Here is a 13,219-nt window from a genome sequence, read left to right on the forward strand (position 1 = left end):
GTGTAAAATCCGTTAGCAAGCTAGCCATAAATTTACCTTTCTTAATCTAGTAGAGGACAGCCACATGCGTGGTTGGTGAGTGCATGCTCAATGCCATATGTTGGGAAGTTTGTTCTGTCCTTCAGAGAAGATCTTTAAACACTTGCAAAACTGGTTTCAAGGCTTTGTTTCCTAACCTATTGCCTGACTATGAAGCTCTGCATTGTTCCTTCAAATCTGGATGATATTCTGGCTGGATAGCGTATTCTTGATGAGGTGTTCATTTTGTTGAGTTTTTGTTTTATATCCTTCCACACTCTTCTGACTCTCAGAGTTTTATTTGATATATTTGCTGTACATTTTACACGCTTTCCTTTGTATATAAGTTCCTATTTTTATATCTTGCTGCTTTTAGTATTCGGTCTCTGTTTTTGGATTTCGTTATTTTGAGTACAGTGTATCTTGGGGTTTTCCTCGTTGAGTTTATTTTTGCTCAGACCCTTTGGGCTTCTTTTGATCTCATTGCCTGTAATCCTCAACTCTGGGAAAATCTTATTAGTGACTTCTATTGTTTCTTCATCATATTTGCCTTCCTCTTCTTCAGGGATTTTGATGATTCTTATATTGTTCCTCTTGAATTTAACCCAGAGGTCTCTTGTAGGCTGTTCATTTGTTTTCAGGCTATTTTCTACCTTCTGTTTTCCTAGTGGTTTCTTCCTTCTCATCTTAGAACTTCTTGATCTTTTGATCAACTTGTTATTCTGCTAGTCAGATCTTCTCTGTCACCTGCCATATTCTTCATTTTTATCATTTCTGATTATAGTAGTTTATTTCATTTCATATTTTCTTATGCTTTGCTGACTACCTGTGCTATCATTTCTTTGAACTCATTGAACACCTCATCATGGTGTCACTAAAGACATTGAGGATTTGCTGGTTTTGTTTATGTCTTCAGTGATACTGTTTTCACTCTTTGAATTTGGTGAGCTTCTATGTGTTTTCCCCGATCACGATCATGACCATCCTGTTGTTCTTTGATTGCCTCGAGCAGGCCCCAGTAACATCTCCTTCATCTTAGCCCTGAGATTTTTTTAAAAGTGCCATATTCAAGGCTCTTTCAGAGTTAGGAGAATGAGACCCATCACTGCTACTGGTATTTGGCATATTGGGTATGCCACGGGGAGTTTGCCAGACTCTGCTGTATGGCCAGGTTACATTTGGTATCCGGCCAGTTTGTCGAAAGTAGGAATGAGATAATAAGATGTCGCATAGCCGCGACATCTTATTATTTTGCCCATTGTTTTTTTATTGTTCTTGCTATGCTGGTGGTGATTCTTTGGAGTTAGACACTACCCCACCACCCCATCCCCACCCCCAAGAAGATGCTGAGGGATTAAGCTGGGGTATTCTCTTTCACCCACCACCTGGCCCCCTGGCGCCGTGTAATCCCATCAGCGGCCAAGACTCAGAGACTATAAAATCCAGATCCCGGACGAGAACAGTGCAGTCTCTGCCCCCGCGCCTGGGTGTTCCTTCCCGGAGTCCCTTGGAGGGGAGCGGGTTGAGCTTTCCTCCCCGCCCCGACCAGGGCTACGGCAGCCGAAGACCTCCAGGACCAGCCACCACCATGCTGAGACCACTCTCCGCACACATGAAGGTACTGGCAGAAGGACAAAGCCACGCGGGTTCCGGGGCCGAGACCTCCAAGCCTACTCGAATTGGAGTCGAGCATCTTCCACCCAGATTCTCCAAATTCCAGTAGGCGGGGGTCACACCCACCACCTGGCCCCCTGGCGCCGTGTAATCCCATCAGCGGCCAAGACTCAGAGACTATAAAATCCAGATCCCGGACGAGAACAGTGCAGTCTCTGCCCCCGCACCTGGGTGTTCCTTCCCGGAGTCCCTTGGAGGGGAGCGGGTTGAGCTTTCCTCCCCGCCCCGACCAGGGCTACGGCAGCCGAAGACCTCCAGGACCAGCCACCACCATGCTGAGACCACTCTCCGCACACATGAAGGTACTGGCAGAGGGACAAAGCCACGCGGGTTCCGGGGCCGAGACCTCCAAGCCTACTCGAATTGGAGTCGAGCATCTTCCACCCAGATCCTCCAAATTCCAGTAGGCGGGGGTCACACCCACCACCTGGCCCCCTGGCACCGTGTAATCCCATCAGCGGCCAAGACTCAGAGACTATAAAATCCAGATCCCGGAACATCTTATTATCTCATTCCTATTTTGGACAAACTTGCAGGCTATCGAATGTAGCCTGCCCACAGGGCAGAGTCTGGCAAACTCCCCGTGGCCTACCAAATATGCCAAATACCAGTAACAATGATGGGTCTCATTCTCCTAAAGAGCCGTGAATATAATCTCAGGGCTAGGATGAAAGAGACGTTACTGGGGCCTGCTCGAGGCAATCGACGATTAACAGGATGATGAAATGAAAATGAAATGAAATGAAATTCTCTTTCTACTCTTCCCATAACTCTGAGCAGTTTGTAATTTGTGAAGATTAGCAGCTGTAGTATGGCCCGTTTATATGGCACAGGTCAGGAGAGGAGGCTGCTAGAGGCCTAATCTGCCTCTCCAGATTAGACCCAGTGATGTCAGCTTGAAATGTAAGCCTCGCCTGTAATGGCAGAGCAGCAAGCTTCAGAAGGTCAGGAACTGTGGGACTGTTGATGAGGTTTTTTTTTTTTTTTAAAAAAATGTTATGAATGACGGGTTTGAAGCTGAAAAGTAATGCTCTGGGAACTTTATCTTCCCTTCATTGCAAGGAAAAGGGAGGTGTTAGACATGGAAGGCTAGGAAATAGATTTGTTGAACAGAGGCAACAAAGTTTCCATAAAATATCCACTTTGTCCTCTTACAACTCATTGATAAATATTAAGGAGAGTAAGCATAACTTTATACTCTTTCATTATAGACTTTATATAACTTAAAGATTATTGAAGAATTATATTTTTATTAGCTAGAAAGGACTCTAAAAATACTTCAGGGGTCAGGCAGTAGTAAACTGCCTATAAACTGTGCAGGACTGGATTTTGATTCCTAGCACCACGTAGCTTCCTGACCACATCTGTGTCGTGTTGGTGGTCCCCAGTACTGCAGGGTCCTCGCAGCACCTCATTCTCAGACCCTAGTATTGAACCACTAAATGGGTTGTTGTGTATCACTGGGACCCCTAAGCACCAATTAGGACTTCCTCTTTTGAAACAAAACACTTCAGTGTGAGTTTCAAAGCATGGATCCTCATACTTTTTCAGATTGTAATGCTTTTATTTCTATATATATGTATATAAATATATATATACACACATATATATAATGCTTAGCTGTTACTTGCTTTCCTCACTGCTGAGTTTTGCTGAGTTTTGAATTGAGATTTAGAAGCAATCATAGGTCAAACTGCCCCATGACAGTTGTACCAACCTGTAGTACAATGCAATGAATTCACTTACAGCTAAAAACTTTCACAGTAATTTTGCCAAAATAATAGGATTTCACTAAATTTCACTACACATTTTCAAATTGTTTAGTGAAAATAAAACGTATGTAAACAGTACTTGCACAGTTGAGTTTATAGCTAAATAATGTTCTTTGTGGAACATCACTTTTACTTTAACTATCACTGTCAAACTAGTTTATTAGGCTTAGGTATTTGGTAAACATTTTCTTGAAAATAAAGCTTACTACTGCTCCAAGATAAATATCAGACATTATTTGTTTGGTTTTTTTGTTTGTTTGTTTGTTTGTTTTTTAGCCATACTTGGCAGTGCTTAGAGTTAACTCCTAGCTCTGTGCTTGGAGGCTGCTCCTATTGGTACAGGTGGGGACCAAGTGCTGGGGACTGAACATAGGCCCCCTGCATGCAGACAGTGCCCTTAACCCATTGAAAACTCTCTTTAGCCCACCAACTGATAATTCCATCACTTAATCACTTAATCCCCGTTATTCATCGATTTATTCGAGCGGGTGCCAGTAACGTCTCCATTCATCCTGGTTGCGTGCTAGCGTAGCCCAATGGTATCTGTTCATTTTAGGAACATGTAGAGCCTCAAACCGATCATTTAGGGTCTTGACGAAGAAGTCTGACCATCTTATAGGTGGGCGTCCACGTGATCTTTTGATGTCTCATGGAATCCAATCAGTAATGGCTCTAGTCCAGCGGTTGTCTGTAAACCTCATTACGTGTCCAGCCCATCTGATTTTTAATGTCTTGGCAAATGAGACAGCATCCCTGATTCTTGAGCGTTGACGAAGATCAGAACTCCGGATTCTATCTCTCATTTGAGTGAATAGTGATATTCCAAGCATAGCTCTTTCGATTCCTCTTTGAGAGACCCGAATAGCGTTCTCATCCTGTTTTCGTAGGGTCCAGGTCTCTGAGGCATATGTTAATGCAGGAAGAACAGTGGAATCAAAGAGATGTGCTCGTAGCTGGAGGTTCTTTGTCCTTTTAGTTATTTCTTTAACGTTCTTGAAGGCATTCCAAGTCGCTCTCTTCCTCCTGTGCAACTCAGGTGTCAGGTCATTCATCATGTTGATTTCTCGACCTAGGTATATATAACTGTTGCATTCGGAGATGGTGGTTCCATTGAGAGCGAACGGAGCGTCAGGAACAAGGCTGTTTCTCATAAACATTGTCTTTGTAAGATTCAGCTGTAGTCCGACCTTTCCACATTCACGGTCAAAGTCGTTCAGCATTTGTGCCACTTGACTGATGTTTGGTGTTATTAGAACGATGTCATCAGCAAAACGGAGGTGGTGTAGTTGCCGACCATCTATCTTCACTCCCATGCTTTCCCATTCTAGTCGTCGCATGATGTTCTCGAGGGTGGCACTGAAGAGTTTTGGTGAAATGGTATCACCCTGCCGAACCCCTCTCTTGATATGGATGATTACTTCTTTGTAGAATGGTGAGATCTTGGTAGTAAATCCGCAATAGAGCTCACAAAGGATCCTGATGTATTGAGTTTGTATGCCCTGATTGGCTAGGGCTTCCATGACTGCTTCCGTCTCAAGAGAATCAAAGGCCTTCTTTAAATCAATGAACGTTAGACAGAGCGGCATCTTGAACTCCCGAGAAACTTCAATGAGCTTAGTAATCATGTGAATATGGTCGATGGTACTGAATCCTTTTCGGAATCCGGCTTGTTCACATGGTTGTCCTTCATCTAGTGTTCTGCTAATCCTATTCAGGATGACTCGAGTGAACAGTTTGTAGACGACAGACAATAGGCAGATTGGGCGATAGTCACCAATGTCGTGGATGTCTCCCTTCTTGTACAGTAGAATGTTCCTGCTGGTTTTCCATTGGGATGGAACCTTGCATTCAGACAGGTAGCGTGTGAAGAGCCGAGCCAATGTATTGATGAGTACTGATGGTAAGTTCTTCAGGTGTTCAGGTCTGATCTTGTCTGGGCCAGGTGCTCTTTGTTTCTTTACCGACGAGATGGCATGTTGGATTTCGGAAGGGAGAACGTTGGGAACGACATATCCATCATGTGGTATGTGGTACGTGGGCAAGTGGATGTGGCTATTAAAGAGATCTGAGTAGAAGTCATGAATAATCTTCTCCATTGCCCTTCTGGAAGATGTGATAGATCCATCATGATGTCGGAGGGCAGTCATCTTGGTTTTGTAGTTGGTGAAGGTCAGGCGGGCATTACGAATGCTTTTCCCAGCTTCTGCCGCATCTACCAGTACTGCTGCTTTGTTAGGTTATGTTATATTAGGTTATATTAGGTTATATTATTAGGCATTGTTAGGTTATATTATTCCTGCTAGAAACACATACTTAAAAAAAATTTTGTTTTGAATCACTGAGATACACAGTTATAAAGTTGTTTGTGATTGGGTTTCAGTCATACAATGTTCCAATACCCATTTCTTCATCAGTGACTATTTCCTGCCACCAGTGTCCCCAGTTTCTCCCACAGCTCCTCCCGAGCCTGCCTCTGTGCAGACACTTTTCTCCCCCTCCCCCCTTACACACACACACACACACACACACACACACACACACACACACACCTTTTTTCCCTTTTAGCACTGTGGTTGCAATAGTATTACTGAAAGGGTATCATTCATATTATTTTTCCTTCTTTCGGCACTCGGTTCCTGTCCAGAGTGATTATTTCCAACTATCATTGTCATGGTGGTCCCTTCACCATCCTAACTGCACTCCCTGCCCAACTCACTCTTTGTGGCAAGCTTCCTATCATGGCTCAGTCCTCCCTTCCCTTGTTTCTATTGTCTTTGGGTATTATTTTTATATCCCTCAAATGAGTGCAATCATGTCTGTCCCTCACCCACTGCCTCATTTCACTTAAGTGTGGTCCTCTCCATCTCTATGCATTTATAAGTAAATTTTATGACTTCATTTTTACAAATAGCTGTATTCCACTGTTTAAATCTACCATAGTTTCTTTATCCACTCATCTGTTCATAGGCACTTAGGTTGTTTCCAGATTCTGACAATTGAGAATAGTGCTGCAATAAATATAGGAGTGCAGATGACTTTTCTGCATTGTGTTTTTGGGCCCCTGGGGTACATTCCTAGGAGTGGAATTGCTGAGTTGTCTTGAAGCTCAGTTTCTAGTTTTTGAGGAATGTCCATATTGTTTTCCAGTTGGCATTTCCACCAGCAATGAGAGTCCCTTTCTCCCCACTTCTGTGCCAGCACTTTTTTATTGAATCACTTCAAGATAGACCCTTACAAAGCTGTGCATGATTGGGTTTCCATCATACAGTATTCCAACACCCATCCCGCTACCAGTGTACATTTCCCAGCACCGGTGTCCCCAGGCTCCCTCCCATCACCCACCATCTCCTGACACCCCTTGCAGGCACTTCTCTCTCTCTCTCTCTCTCTCTTCCCCCCTCCTTTCTCATTCTTTTCTTCTCTCTCTCCTCTCCCATTGTTTTCTCTCTCTCTCTCTCTCTCCCCCCCCCTCATTGTTCTTGTGCTTTTTGGTGTGTGCCAGTCTCTGTGGCATGAGATATATTGTTAATAGTGCCTTATATATCTTGGATATTAACCTTTTACCAGATGAGTGTTGGGTAAATAATTTTTCCCATTCCTTACCATTTGTATCCTGGTCATCATTTTGTTGGAAGTACAGAAGCTTCTTAGTTTTAATGTAGTCTTATTTTTTATCTTTGCTTCCACTTGCTTCGTCAGGGTGATTCATCCTTGAAGATTCTTTTGGCTTCAGTGTCATGGAAGGTTCTGCCTACATTTTCCTCTGTGTGCGTTACGGATTCAGGTCTTATATCAAGTTCTTTATTCATTTTGACTTGACTTTTGTGTCTAGCATAAAAAAGAGGTCTAAGTTAATTTTTTTGAAGAGCTTTCCTTCCTCCACATCATATTTTTTGATCCTTTATTGAAATTTAACTGATCATGTACCTGAGGGTCTGTCTTTTAGTCATTTTAGTCATGCTGGTTTAATTACTTCTGCTTTGTAATACAGTTTAAAGTTGGGGAAAATTATGCCTCCAATCTATTTTTTTCTAAAGATTGCTGCTTTAGCTATTCAGGGCAGAGGTGGGAGTGGGGGGAGCAACAGTATTATACCATACAAATTTTAGGAATGTTTGATCTATTTCTTTGCATAATGACATAGGTATCCTTTTAGAGACTATTCTGAATCTATACAGTGCTTTCTAGTGTATTGCCACTTTAATGATAGTAATCATTGGGGAGTATTGCTGATCCCAATGATATAAATCCTTCCAATCCAGGAGATGTGTTTCCATTTCCCATATACTCTTATTTCTTGAAATAGTGCCTTGTACTTTTTTTTACATAGGTCTTTCAACTCTTAGTGAAGCTGATTTTGAGGTACTTTTTTTTTTTGAGGCACAATTATGAATGGGATTTTTTTTTTAAATTCTCATTATTTGTGTATAGGATAGCAATGGACATTTGCATATTAATTTTGTAACCTGCCACTTTATTGTACAAATCTTTTATTTCAGGAATTTTTTATAGAGTGTTTAGGATTTTTTAAAATATCATGTAATACGTAAATAGTGAGCTTTGCTTCTTCTATTCCTATCTGGATGCCTTGGATATCTTTTTCTTGCATAATTGCTTTGACAAGTAATTCCAGTACTGTATCAAATAGAAATGGCCAGAGTGAACAACCTTGTGTTGTATCTGATCTTAGAAGGAAGGCTTTTGGTTTTTCCCCATAGAGTTTTATGTTCGCTGTTACCTTGTGCTAAATGACTTTGACTATGTTGAGGAAAGCTCCTTCAATTCCCCATTTTGTTGAGAGGTGGATCTTTTCAAATGCTTTCTCTGCATCTATTGAGATGATCATATGATTTCATTTTTTCTTTTACTGATAATGGTGTATTACATTGATTGACTTGCATATGTTAAGCCCTCCTTGCATCTCTGGAGATAAATCCTACTTGGTAATAGTATATGATCTTTGTGATGAATTGTTGGATTCTATTTGCTAGTATTTTGTTAAGGATTTGTATTCAAGGATACTAGCCTGTGGTTGACATTTTTGTAGTGTCTGTCTGCTTTAGGTATCAGGGTAATGTTTGTGCCATAGAAACTGTTTGGGAGTGTTTCTTTTTCTTCAGTTTGCTGAGAGAGCCTGAAGAGAATTGACAGTAGGTTCTCATTAAAGACTTGAAAGAAATCACTCATGAATCTACGTAGGCCTGCTCTACCTTTGTTTTGGGGAAGAACTTTGATTATCATTTTGATTTCCTCCATAGTGATAGGTTTGTTCAGATATTCTAAGTCATTTTGATTCAGCCTCGAGAGGTCGTAGGAGTCCAAGAATATATCCATTTCTTCTAGGTTCTCTTGTTTCATAGTATAAAGATTCTCAAAATAATCTCTGATGATCCTTTGAATTTCTGTGGGGTCTATTGTGATGTCTCCTCTTTCATTTCTGATGGAGTTTATCAAGGTTCTCTCTCTTTTTTCATGTTTCTTGCTTATCGATCTTGTTTATTTTTTCGAAGAACCAGCTCTTGGTGTCATTGATCCTTAAGACTGCTCTGAGTTTTATTATTTCCTTTCTCTTGCCTGCTTTCGGTTCCTTTTGCTGGTCATCTTTCAGTTTCTTAAGTTAGTTTTGCAGTGAACTTATTTATGTGGGTCAATTCTTCCTTCCTATAGAATACTTGCATGGCAATGAACTTTCCTCTTAACACCAATGTATCTCACAAGTTCTGGTAGGTAGTGTCCTCATTCTCTTTTGTTTCCATGTGTCTTTTTGTTTTGCTTTTTGGGTCACACCTGGCGATGCATAGGGGTTGCTCCTGGCTCTGCACTTAGGAATTACCCCTGGCGGTGCTTAAGGGACCATATGGAATGCTGGGAATCGAACCCGGGTCAGCCACATGCAAGGCAAACACCCTACCCACTGTGCTGTTGCTCCAGCTCCTCCATGTGTCTTTTAACTTCCTCTTTGATTTCCCCTATGACCCACTGGTTGTTCAGTAATGAACTATTTAATTTCTAGGTGTTTGAGTTGTTCCTCCATTTGTGATTAACTTCTACTTTCAGTGCATCATGGTCTGAGAAGATAGCTAATATTGATTTCTATACTCTTGACTTTGAGGAGGTATGTTTTGAAGAATGACCCATGTACATTGGAGAAGAATGTGTATTTTACTTTTTTGAGACTTTTCATAAACACACACACAAACACAGCAACACAACACACACACACACACACACAACCCCTGTCTTACATTTCTTCCTTCAAAACAAGTATTTCCTTACTGAGTTTTTAATCTAGTTGATATATCAAGAAGTGACAGAGTGGTGTAAAAATCTTCAGCTACAACTGTGTGGCTATTATCACTTTTCAACAGATTAAAACATACACTCGTTTCTCATTTTTCTGTGCCAGGACTCTGTATACAGGTTAATTTTGCCTTCTTCATGACTTCTTACAAGTTTCGATCAAGTCTGGTGTTGAAATTTCATTAGGAGGTTCAACTGGGGAAGACCCAATTTCAAACTTAAATCATTGTTATTAGCAGGATTCAGTTGCTTCCTGGTTATTTTAGTCATGTGGGTTTTCCAGTGTGGTAACTTGCTTCATCAGAGTCTCCTGGAAATAGTTTTGGATCTCAAGGTTATTAGTGCAGTTTCACTGGATTAATGCCACTGCTCTTCAGACACTAATTGCAAGTGGAAGGTTGTCACCAGTGATTCTTAACATCTGTCCACAGATTTGTTACAGGTTAGAGAAGGGCTCCTGGTACCTTGCAAATTATATTGCAGATCACGTGGCTTCTAGTTATCTCACCAAGATGTTCCAAGGTGAAGTGGGGAATATGGAAGGTGTCCTTCAGACAGGAGTGCTTCCAGTAATACACCTTGGTCATCTAGAAAAGTACCTGGGTTGTGATAAGACTAATAAATAAAGTCTTATTAGTAAAGCATCTACATGGCACATACACTCATTTCCTGTGAGCCTCACAAGGCGAAGATGTCAAGCTGTATCTGAAACCCACTTTGCTCTGCATGGCATGGGAACTGATCCTTAGTACCCAGATTCTCAGAGATTTGTGGACTCGGGCTGGATCAAGGAATTGCTCTTTGCAGAAAAAGGAAAGTCAGCATTAATATTTGCCCAGATTTGGCAGGATTGTTGCTTCCTTCACAGAAAAGAATTTCAAGAGGACACAAAATGGTAAAACAGTTTTATTTAGAGAAATACAAGTAGTGGGGGAGAGAAGATAAAACATTGCAGGTTGTGATATGGGCAACAGAGGATATGTCTCTTAATAGAATGACGAAAATACAGCACTGAGATTGAAATTTAATTGAAATAAATTTGAGACAGATAGAATTCAATTTATTAAAATTCAGTACAAAACTAAACCATGGACACATTTTAAAGACCAAACCCATTTCCTAATAATAAACACTATAATTCTATAATATGTACTGATAAACATTTATGCATTAAACAAAAATATTTTAAACAAGATTTTATTTGGGAGGTGAGGCACACCTAGCTGTTCTCATCCTGGCAGTGCATGGGGGAACTATACAGGATGTTGGGGATCAAACCCAACGTGGCCAATTGCAGGGCAAGCACCCTACCCACTATACTATCTCCCCAGCCCCTAAACAAGATATTTTTTATGTTTGTTTATTTATTTTACTCATTCTTGGATAGAAAGAATTAAATTACATAATGGCAGACACAGGCTGTTGGGAATGGGAAAGGTGCTTTTGCATGGAGTAAGGGCCTTCTATACTTTTTCAATTTTCTTAATCATCAACACAAAGCATTATTCTTAGTTTTTTGCTTTTGGGGTTTTTGGCCACACCGGCAGTACTCAGGGGTTACTTCTGCCTCTGCACTCAGGAATTACCCATGGCAGTGCTTGGGGGGGGGGTCTATATGGGACACAGAGGATCCAATCTAGGTCATTCTCATGCAAAGAAAATACCCTACCCACTGTACTATTGCATCAGCCCCAAAAAGCATTATTCTTATTACGTGATGCCTATGTTTGTAATGAGCCAAGAAAGTGGTTACTAGGGATTGAACCCAAGACCTCACATATAAAGTATGAACCCAGGAACTCACATATAAATATATGTGCTCTACCACTTACCCCAGCCCCAGGGACAGTTCTCAAATAGTATTGCTCAGATTTAACACACTCAAATGTTATACCAAAAAATAGTCAAATCCTTTAAAAGCCTTTAACGAACTAGGTTATAATAATAAATCAAGTTAACTTGAATGATATATTTACAGATTATCTGTAGCTTCATGGAAAAATCTTATAAATCTTTAGTTTTTGCACATGTTCGGTTTAATCCTTGGGCGTTTAGTTTCTTCATTTGTAAAGCAAAATTATTGTGCTAAACATGCCTAATTATGTTTGAATGACTTATAGGTTTGAAAAAGTTTGAAGGAGTGTACCATTAAGAAACTAAATATTTTGAAACAAGATATACAAATTTAAGAATTGTTTGAGAATGAACTTAAATTTTGTTATCAATTCTTCCCCCTCCCACTCCCCCCTTAAAGCTCCTAAGAGAAGACGGCCTGCACGTTCAATATTTGATGGTTTCCGAGATTTTCAAACTGAAACTAGTAGGTATCTATTACCAATTTATTATTCCTATTTGTTTCCTTCTCCACCTTCCTGCTCTTCCCCCAGATTAAAAAAAAAAAAAAACACAAGGTTGAGGAGCACCTATACATACTCATATAGGTTGATTGCTCCTGATTTTGTTGTTTTCTTAAAAGAAAAAGATATTTATGGAGACAGTACATATTAAGTAAATTAAGGCGTTTGTCTTCTCTGGATTGTCTATCCAATCCTTGGCACTTCCTGTCCCTTGAGCACTGGTACAAGCAGACTCCAAATACAGAGCTAGGATTGGTCCCAAAGCACTGCTGGGTATCGCCAAACTTACATCCCTCACCACAAAACAGAGGTGATGTTTAAGGATGTGGAGGATAGCCCAGTGACAAAAAGCACCTGCCTTTGCAATTGTGCAGTCATGAGTTTAATCCCCAATCTCGTCTACATATACTAAATACACTTCTATGACTCCACTGTTGGGATTCCTGGTACTGCAACAATGCACAGTCTTCAGTGCACAGCTGGATATGTTCGAGCACTACAACTGATGCTTGTAGTTCACAGCCCTGCAACAGAAAAAGACACGCAAGCACTGTAGCAAGAAGTGTGATCACCCTCCCCTCCCCTGCCCGCCCCAGCAGGCATGAGTATAAGTTCCAAGGTCACCTCTGGTTACCCCTACAACCAAAATGTGTGTGTGCATCACAAATAATTGCAACCCCCATATTTGCAAGCACTACAACTAAAGAGTATATTGTCCCCTCTCAAGCACAGTGCCCAAGTGTTGGCCAGTTTTGTTGCCAAATCTGTGATCCACCACTGAACAACATCCCAGGCCAAGATAACTACTAGAATTTCTATTTTTAGTTGTAACCTTTAGATAGCATCACCAAGCTTTCCTTTTTTTTCCTTATAATCTGCATTAGGGCTGGAGCGATAGCACAGCGGGTAGGGCGTTCGCCTTACAAGAGGCCAACATGGCCGACCCGAGTTCGATTCCTCCGCCCCTCTCGGAGAGCCCGGCAAGCTACCGAGAGTATTCGATATGCCAGACACAGTAACAACAAAGTCTCCAATGGAGACGTTACTGGGCCCGCTCGAGTAAATCGACGATCAACGGGAGGGCCAATCTGCATTAGA

At 41.2% G+C, this 13,219-nt stretch overlaps 1 protein-coding gene across 3 annotated transcripts in view; it reads left to right on the forward strand.

Moving 5' to 3' along the window:
• UBXN7 (UBX domain protein 7) overlaps window positions 1–13,219 on the forward strand; it is a 98,660-nt gene that overhangs the window by 43,282 nt on the left and 42,159 nt on the right. For all 3 annotated transcript variants that reach the window (XR_008794242.1, XR_008794243.1, XM_056127298.1), the window contains exon 4: window positions 12,019–12,084. Coding sequence is in view for 1 of the 3 variants with exons in the window: in XM_056127298.1 (XP_055983273.1) it covers window positions 12,019–12,084 (66 nt within the window). In the remaining 2 variants the exon portion in view is untranslated. The remainder of the gene's footprint in view (window positions 1–12,018; window positions 12,085–13,219) is intronic.

This window comes from Sorex fumeus, unplaced genomic scaffold (assembly GCF_029834395.1).
Source record: "Sorex fumeus unplaced genomic scaffold, SorFum_2.1 ptg000063l, whole genome shotgun sequence".
In the NCBI taxonomy this organism is placed as follows: Eukaryota; Metazoa; Chordata; class Mammalia; order Eulipotyphla; family Soricidae; genus Sorex; species Sorex fumeus.